The sequence below is a fragment of the Gambusia affinis genome, linkage group LG09 (assembly GCF_019740435.1).
Source record: "Gambusia affinis linkage group LG09, SWU_Gaff_1.0, whole genome shotgun sequence".
Classification (NCBI taxonomy): Eukaryota; Metazoa; Chordata; class Actinopteri; order Cyprinodontiformes; family Poeciliidae; genus Gambusia; species Gambusia affinis.
Genome location: NC_057876.1, coordinates 19,165,581 through 19,174,328, shown reverse-complemented (window position 1 = coordinate 19,174,328; position 8,748 = coordinate 19,165,581). Strand labels below are relative to the sequence as shown.

Sequence of the window (8,748 nt, the reverse complement as noted above, 5' to 3'; positions counted from 1 at the left end):
ATGGCTCTGCTGTTGCTCATACTGTCACTTCTTCATCAAGGATGTAAGTAATATACTTAATAATAAAAATATACATTTTGTTATATATTGTCAAAGATGTTTTTTGGTTCAAAGTAAATTTTTTTTGATGTTGTACCTTATTGATTTACATGATTTTCACCTGCATCTTTTTTTCTATATTGCAGATACTTTGGCTCCACTGGTCACAGTAGAACTTGGTGAACCTGTGACTTTGACTTGTGCTTTTACTGACAATTTTCAGAGCACCACATGGATTCACTGGTACAAGCAGAATCCAGGCGGCACTCTGAAATGGATTGTGAGTCAGCAAAATCTGATAGAACCAACTTATGGACCAGAATTCTTATCTTCCAGATATGATGTGAGAAACACAGATAAAATGAACAATTTAACAATTTTGAAAACAGCGCAACAAGATGAAGGAATGTATCACTGTATTCAATCGGACATGTTTGGATCTACTTGCAGTGGAACCTATTTGTTGATAAAAGGTAAACAATATAAAAAAACTCAAAAATTCATTGCTGTTGTGTATCTTAATGTCCAATGAGAACAGATGGACATAGATAGATGATGATGAATATTCATTTTATTTTAATATTTTACACAAGTACACAATCAATTTTAAAACAAATGTACAATGAAACTGTCTTATAAAAATGCTTGCAAATATTTTTGGATTAAAAAGTTGCTCACACTAATACAGTTCAAAGATTGTTTTATTTTTCCAAAACCAATAAACTCTTTGCCAAACGTAGAAAAAGGCCCTTATTTTTCTAATTAAGGGCCTTTTATAAAATCTGATTTTGTCATAGCTATCTGTTAGAGACTATTTTTCATCTGCCCCACATTTTAATCTGAATAAAAAAACATTTTGTTCTCCATATATTTGAGACAAAATAACTTCAACATATCTGAAATAATTTGTTTAGGAATAAAGTTACCAATCTAATATCACAATTTCTTTGGATTCTCAGGTGTACAGAATGTAGATTATCATAATCAAAGTATATTGGTTTTCTCTTTTTTTATAGTAAATTCTGAGAGGACCATGAGCTACACTGTTGTTCAGCAGCCAGCAGTTTTTCATCCCCATCATCCAGACGACTTGGTGACCCTGCAATGTTTCGTCCTCTCCGATTCAAAAAATACGACCTGTTCAGAAGAACCTCGTGTGTTCTGGTTCAAAGCCGGATCAGATAAATCTCACCCAGATATTATCTACACTGATGGAAAAAAAGCTGGAACTTGTGACAAGAGGTTTGACTCTCAGGAGAAATGTATTTATAACTTCTCTAAGAGCTTCAGTTCCTCTGATGACGGGATGTATTACTGTGCTGTGGCCACTTGTGGACAGATAGTGTTTGGAAATGGAACAAGTCTTAGAAATGGTATGAATTTGTTTGAACCAGTTAAAGTATTTTAAAAAATCATAACAAATAAATAATCTATTATAGAAGCAATGACATTCTTTTCCTGTTCTCCAGATAAAACATCAAAAATCAGCATGCTGTTGGTCACGGTAATCTGTTTGGTCATTTCTTTGACTGGTAATATTGCTCTATTCTGCTTTCGAATGCAAAGATCATCATGTCAACGCTATAAAGGTTTGTGTTAGTCACTGAGTTGTAGGTTTTGAAGAAGTGATTAGAGCACAAGAATTGATAATTTAGCTTTTTAGGAATAAATAAATACGCTCAAAGTAAGAAATCCTGTTTGTTCTATATTTACAGAAAGCTCTTCTTCACAAACAAGAGGCAGTATTAACCAAAAACCAGAGGATGTTGTAAGTAATAACACTACTTTTACTGCCAAATCTGTGGTTTGAAATGCTAAAAAGCTGAACATTAAAAGGTACATTTGAAATGAAAATACATTTTTCTAAACAGATTGAAAATGGAGCTGATCTGAACTACGCTGCATTACATTTCTCTGAAGCGAGAGCATCAAGAGGAAAGAAGAAGAGAGAGCTGATGACTGAAAGTGTGTATTCACAGGTTAAAGGATCAGCGTGAACATGTGTGTGTAAACTTGTATGGAAACTCAAATATTAATACATGTTTATGCTGTTACTAATCAAAAATAAAGATTTACAGATTCAATTTGAACTTCTAATGGAAGTGAAGTGTGTAAAATCAGAATGTTTAACACTAATAATTTTGCCTACATGGCAGATTCTTTATGTTAAATATATTAAGTAGAAAGATTTAAAATTGAATTACCTCCATGTACTTAAATATCTTCAACTCAAACTTTATTTTAAATTTATAGCTTCTAAAGTTAATCTGCATGCAACACACTAAATTGTGCAATTAAAATTAATGCGGGGTAGTTATAATGCTCTACTCTTAATTATTGGATTTTAACAAAAAATAACTAGAAGAAACAATAGTCTTTATACTTTCCGTCAGATCATCATAAAATTGTGTAAATTACTGCAAATATGCAAAAGGTTTTCATCTAGGATGTTGTAGGTGTTTTAGATAACAATTTTCTTTTAATTAATTATTTGGTGAAAGTTTACTCTCCTTGGTTAACATAGAGACTTAGAGTAGAACCAAACCTCATCATGTGGACTTTAATTCTTGGCACTTTGCAGTTGGTTGTGTTTCCTGTATTTTTTAAAATTAATTAGTGTCCTAACTATTCAACCCTGGAACATTGTGTCTTTGTTAAATAAAAGTAAAAAGTCTGTGTCAGTCTTTTAAACAAAAATAATTAAGTCAACTTTAATCGGAACTAAATAAGTAAGTATTGTCAATGGTCCTGAACCAACAAAAGCATCATACAGTAAATCTGAGCAACATCTATTAAGGTAGCATGGAAATCACAATGATAACTAGGGATGGCTATGGAATGGTAAAACTTGGCTCCACGAGGTGCATTTACTCACATAAACCCTCAAAACCAAACTTTTTTATTGCCATCATGTCTTTTTCCATCTTGTTATATTTTTTCCCCTCACACAATGCCTCTACTTTTCTGTCATCACATCCTCATATCATTTCCTTGGACATCAGCAATATTTGGTAGAGAAGTTGACACTGCTCCGTATATTTAAGGTGAAACTTCTGGAGTTTGTCAAATGTTTATATTCAAGACAGAATTACGCATTTCACATCCCACGTGAATTTGGAGCATTACACTTTCTTATTCTAGGATGCCTCCACCATGATTGTTTCTCTTATAGCTAACGACTGACTCCATCGAAGGAGGACTATCAGCACCCTCTTCTGGATGGGGCCCACACTACGACACAAGGAGAAGGTCTAAGACAGGGGTGGGCAATTCTGGTCCTCGAGGGTCGATGTCCTGCAACTCTTAGATGTCTCCCTGATCCAACACACCTGAATCCAACAGCTGAATAACCTCTTAAGTGCAGTCAGGTTCTCCAGAGTTCTGCTAATGACCTCATTATTTGACATGATTTGTGTTGAAGTAGAGATACCTATAAAAGTTGCAGGAGACCGGCCCTCGAGGCCTGGAGTTGCCCACCTCTGGTCTAAGAGGACGTTAGTAGTTTCTCAAATAGAATAATTTGAATCTAATAAACCATTATTCAACAATTAATTGTAAGCCTATTATTTGTTTTTTACCTGTAATGTTAACCACTGATAGGTATAAATAGCTCTTTCTTTTGAGCTATTTATACTAATAACTGATCAGTGGATACTAACTCATTCAACTCTCCAAAGGGGGATACATGTTCGAACACAGGAATGATAGGAAAATGGTAGTACTCAAAACTACTACCGAAAATAACAAGTAGGAATAAACTCATTCTAATCTATACAGTTATGTAAAAGATAGTAACACTTCTACAATGTGTTATAAACCGCTTTTACTGGTCAAGAAATGAAACAAGCATCTTCCAAAACATTATAAAACAAAGTAAAAGAAAAATTACTCTGTTAGGGAAATGCATTTGTTGTGATGCACTGGTTGGTGCCATTCACTTTTAATAAAAATAATAGATTTTTAAAAATCAATATAAGTACAGGTTTGACACTTCCAGATTTTTAAAAATTGATATAGCATGAAGTATGACTACAAATACCACTACTACTGCTACAGATAATAATAATAATCTTCACCTTGTACTATTTTTTGTCAAATCATTACTTATATGGCTATTGCAATTTCAATAGAAATATATTGCATTTTTCGAAAGAGATCTTGTGGCAGGAAACGGCCTTTTCTTATAGGTCATGTGCGTTTTTACTCTTGCCACACCACACCTCCTTTCGTCTCTTGAAAGGATAATCAGGACACGCAAGCAGGCCAGTTTCAAGATGCGCCTGCTGCTGGTCACAGTGATTCTCCTTCACCAGGGTTGTAAGTTATATTAACTGAGATTTATATTAAGTAGCAAAATTATAAGATGTTCTTTTCAATAATTTTACTACTGAATTATTTTTTATTGTAGATTACTTCTTTTCAGATGCCTTGGTTCCATCGGTCACCGTTCAGCTTGGTGAACCTGTAACTTTTACTTGTGGTGCTATGGAGAACCTTCAGACCAGCACATGGTTTCAGTGGTACAAGCAAAGTGAAGGAGATACTCTGAAATTAATCGTAATGCAGCCAAAAAATGTTGATCCCAGTCACGGACCAGAATTTCCTACTTCAAGATTCAGAGCAACAGATGATGGAATAAATAGAAAACTAACAATCCTGAGGACAGTTCAACAAGATGAAGGAATGTATCACTGTGCTCTTATAGGCTGGACTGAATCTACATGGACTGGGACTTATTTGATAGTAAAAGGTAGATATGTAGTCTCTGGTTTGAATCCTTTTAATACACTAATGATACAAAAACACTGTAAGTATTGAGTTAAAGCAGTTGGACTTCTGTTGTTTTACCAACATGGGAACTATGGTATTCTGAGTGTGTTGCTGTTTTTTTCCTGTATCTGAAAGATGAATATTTTATTAATTTCTTATTTCATTTTATTTAATGTTTCTTAACTACAGTATAATTATAGTTTTGCAGTGTTGCTATGCCCTCGTATGAAACTTTTCTTTTAATGTTTTTGTCCAGGGTTACAGGATCTATTTTCTGTTTAGTATTTTTCCATTTTTGATTTTGGAAATTATTTCCATTTGTACTGAATAACTTGCTTTGGCAAATCTTACTACAAATTCGCTGATATTTACATCACAGTAATTAAAACTTACCTGGATAATTTGCAACTATTTAAGTTGTAACATGTAGTATTGATATTAAGCATATAGTTTTTGTAATGATGAGGTTTTCTGTGCATGTGGTGAAAGTGTTTAAAAGACAATCTAATGAAGGATGTAACTTACAAGCACTTAGGTGTAGTCTGATGACTTGACCATAATTTTATCAAGGTTAAGTTTAGTCTTGATTTTTAATATTCCATCATACTGTACAGTCCTGGCAACAAGGAAAATGTGAAAAAACGTTTTCAATATTTTATCAATGTTAATTGTCTGTTATTGCTTTCGTACAGGAAACACAGAGGGGATAATTAACAGCACCATTGTTCAGAAGTCAGAACTGTCAGAATCCATTTTACGGTCCCTGGAAGTTGTCATATTTCTTCTGTGCAGTGCCGTGGCTATATGCCTGACGGTTATTGTTGTCCTTATATGCATAATCATCAAAAAGAAAAGTGACTCCTGTCAAGGTACTATATAATACATATTCAATTTGCAGCAAGAGCAGTTTTCTTTCTATAACCATAGTTTGTTTTATGATGCAGATGGTGTTGAGCTGCATAAACACTGCAGTCAGGAAAGACTAAAGGTAAAGCATAAAATATTCACTTACTTTCTTAACATTATTTTGATAACATTTTCTTGCTCAATCATTTTTATAGGGACATAAGAACAAATGGATCTACACTGCTGTCATCTTCACTGTGATGAAACAGGAGAGTGGACCAATAAACTCATCAGCTCAAAGAGAGAAGATTTATACTGCTATAAAAGCCTTTGGGTCATAGCTGCCATGTAACATATGTTTCACATGCATTGAATAATATCACAATGTAAGACAGTATGTACTGTTTTTTTAAAGAAAGTGTCTATGACTGTAAATACAAAAAATATAATTTAACGTTTCATCATGTATAGATTATATGCCAGTGTCTCACTGATTTAAACTTTTCTTTGATTTACTACTGGATTCATGCATAGTGTCACCAGACTGCTGGATCCTTAAAGTAGGTCATCAACAAGATTATTAAATTTAACAATCAAAGTTCAGATCAATTAGTTTTGGATGAATGTGTCATGCTTGATTTCATATGTTATGCGAAACTTGTGGAACTGAATTTTAAATATTGTGTTTGGTGATTAAGCAGCTTAACATACACAAAGAATGTGTGTTATGCTGTGAAAAGGTATGTTTTTTGCAACAATTTTTTTGCAACAACATTTCTTTTTTCGGCTTTTGTTCCGCTGCTCACCATCCCATCAGAAATCTGTTTCTCAATACCCAAACATACATTTAGTATTGTTATTTGTTCCCTGCTAAATTTAGTTTTTTAAGGTATTTTGAATTATAAGTTGCTTGAAACATGAATACCTCTGCTCAACCTGTAATGCATGGTTGAGCAGATCCTTCAATGACCAATTAAAGCTAGTTGTTTGTCTGGGTGCAGCTTGCATATTTTTGTGTTTCGATGTTTTTTGTGTTTTCAATATATGTGTGGGTGTGTGTGTGTGTATGTGTGCTCATTTTGTACATGCACATACTGAAACCTCAAGTCATGACCAACCAACAGAAAACGTGAAGTGTTTGTTTCAGAAACTGTTTATTAAAAACAAGTTCTTATCAGTTTTGATCATATAGTTTTTTTTTCTTACCATGGAAATAACAGGATACACTAGGCACAGGTGTCAAACTCCAGTCCTGGAGGGCCAGTGCCCTGCTGCTTTTAGATGTGACTCTGCTGAACCACACCTGAATAGAATAATTAGGTCATTAGCAAGGCTCTGAAGAATTTATCTACACAAGAAGGAGATAATTAAGTCGTTTCATTCCAGGGTTTGGTACCTGACGCACATCTAAAATTAGATTCCTAAATTTAACAGTCAAGGTTTGATCAATTGGATGAATATCACACATATTCATGTGCTTGATGTGATATGTGAGATTTGTGGAGCTACATTTTAAGTGTTGTATTGGATGATGAAGTGGCATATAAAGGAAATACAGCAAATGACCTGTTGTGCAGAAAAAAAAAAAATCTTAGCATGTAATGCCTAAAGTTTTAATTTGTTTTAATTAATTAAATTTTTTAAAAAATATATTCTATTTTTAACTGCAGAATTATTTTGATATTTTAATATTTTTTAATATTAAAACTGTAGGGGGCGCAGTGCCATTGCAGGGGGCGTGCAGGAAGCGATATGGATGAATGAAAAAAAAAATATAAAATATGAAAACAGTTACACAAAAGTGTTTCACTGTAAAAGATGGTTTGTAGTGTGTTTTGTTGCAACCTGAAGTGTGAAATAAACTTCAGTGGAGTTTGAAAACAAAATATGTATATAGGTTTATGTCTGGTTGAACGTTGTGTGTGCCCAGTTGATTTTTTTTATTTTTTGTGGGGGATTTTATTGTAATCCATAGGGGGGGCCAGAAAACCTTTGGGAACCTCTAGAGGGCCCAGAGGAAAATCTTTGGGAACCACTGCATTAAACAATCTATTCAAATGTATACAATGGAATTTCTTTTTGGACGAAGGAAACTGCAGAAAGAAGCAGATTTTCTAACCTATAATCATTTACCAAAAGAATAATTTCCTAAACCCTTTACAAGATGTCTAGGCATCTGAGAGTGAGGGTCTGTTTTAGTGGCTCTTTCTTTTTCTCACTACAGCAGTCAGTTTAACAGGAAATGAAACACGTGTTCGCAGAAGTCCAACTTCAGTTTCAATAGCCTGCTACAAGCAACAAAACGTTGGAGCCATCAATGTAGAATGAGTCAAAGTAAAATGAACCCAACTTAACTTTCATATTTATTTTAAACAAATTTGTCATCTTCCTTTGAAACGTTTTACTTGCACATGGTGTTTCTGAGACTGCAAGCAATGACCAACAAACAGGAAACGTGAGGTGTGACTTTGCAGTGGGACAAACACCCTTCAATCACACAAGTGATGTGGTTTGTTTCAGACACTGTTCATTAAAAACAAGTTCTTGTCACCTTTGGCCATCTAGTTTTGTATCATGGAAATTATACAGACAGTTCTGAAACTGTCTGTATAGTTTCAGAACGATATATATGTAGTTTAACAGAAACCTTCTGTTAAAAAGACTAAACAAAGTTTTATGGCTTTATTTTTTATTCATAAGGAGAGATTTAAAGTTCATAATAAAGATTTTCCATGTTCTTATAATTTTACCTAAGATAAAACATGCATTGTCAAGTAATTTATAGTTACCAGGGGCTATTACAGTTGTTATGATTCCTCCATGATATTTTCACGTCTACTGTTAATCACATTCAGATCTAATGGGTATGACAACAATAGAACCTTTTCTATGACTCAACTTCTCTGCAATCAGCAGCTAAGTTAGCATTTTACTGAGCCTTGAAAAGTTATAATAAGACTTAAACGTTTTCACCTTTGCCTATATTACAATTAAAAACTTCATCCCATCTTATTGGAAGCTTATGCGGCAGACTATGCAGGAGTAATACACGACTGTAAAGAAACAAAAACAAAACAACTAGCACCTGTTACC

General features: G+C 33.8%; 2 protein-coding genes across 2 annotated transcripts; both read left to right on the top strand.

Annotated features, from left to right (window-relative positions):
- Nucleotides 1–2,036, top strand: LOC122837461. Its single transcript, XM_044127816.1, has 6 exons — nucleotides 1–43; nucleotides 186–512; nucleotides 1,056–1,412; nucleotides 1,509–1,628; nucleotides 1,755–1,807; nucleotides 1,911–2,036. The coding sequence occupies exons 1-6, from the start codon at nucleotides 1–3 to the stop codon at nucleotides 2,034–2,036; spliced, it is 1,026 nt and encodes a 341-aa protein (XP_043983751.1).
- A 2,293-nt stretch (nucleotides 2,037–4,329) lies between these two features.
- Nucleotides 4,330–6,028, top strand: LOC122837008. The gene is made up of 5 exons (XM_044127063.1): nucleotides 4,330–4,356; nucleotides 4,463–4,789; nucleotides 5,502–5,678; nucleotides 5,754–5,797; nucleotides 5,871–6,028. Exons 2-5 carry the CDS (start codon nucleotides 4,525–4,527, stop codon nucleotides 5,994–5,996), a joined length of 612 nt encoding a protein of 203 aa, XP_043982998.1. The 5' UTR covers nucleotides 4,330–4,356; nucleotides 4,463–4,524; the 3' UTR covers nucleotides 5,997–6,028.
- Nucleotides 6,029–8,748: the final 2,720 nt, after the last annotated feature.

Coding starts and splice junctions, on each gene's coding strand:
- LOC122837461 (XM_044127816.1), top strand. CDS start 1: ATGGCTCTGCTGTTGCTCATACTGTCACTTCTTCATCAAGGAT. Junction 44..185: donor GTCACTTCTTCATCAAGGAT/GTAAGTAATATA, acceptor TCTATATTGCAG/ATACTTTGGCTCCACTGGTC. Junction 1,629..1,754: donor ATCATGTCAACGCTATAAAG/GTTTGTGTTAGT, acceptor CTATATTTACAG/AAAGCTCTTCTTCACAAACA.
- LOC122837008 (XM_044127063.1), top strand. CDS start 4,525: ATGGAGAACCTTCAGACCAGCACATGGTTTCAGTGGTACAAGCAAAGT. Junction 5,679..5,753: donor GAAAAGTGACTCCTGTCAAG/GTACTATATAAT, acceptor TTTATGATGCAG/ATGGTGTTGAGCTGCATAAA. Junction 5,798..5,870: donor GCAGTCAGGAAAGACTAAAG/GTAAAGCATAAA, acceptor TCATTTTTATAG/GGACATAAGAACAAATGGAT.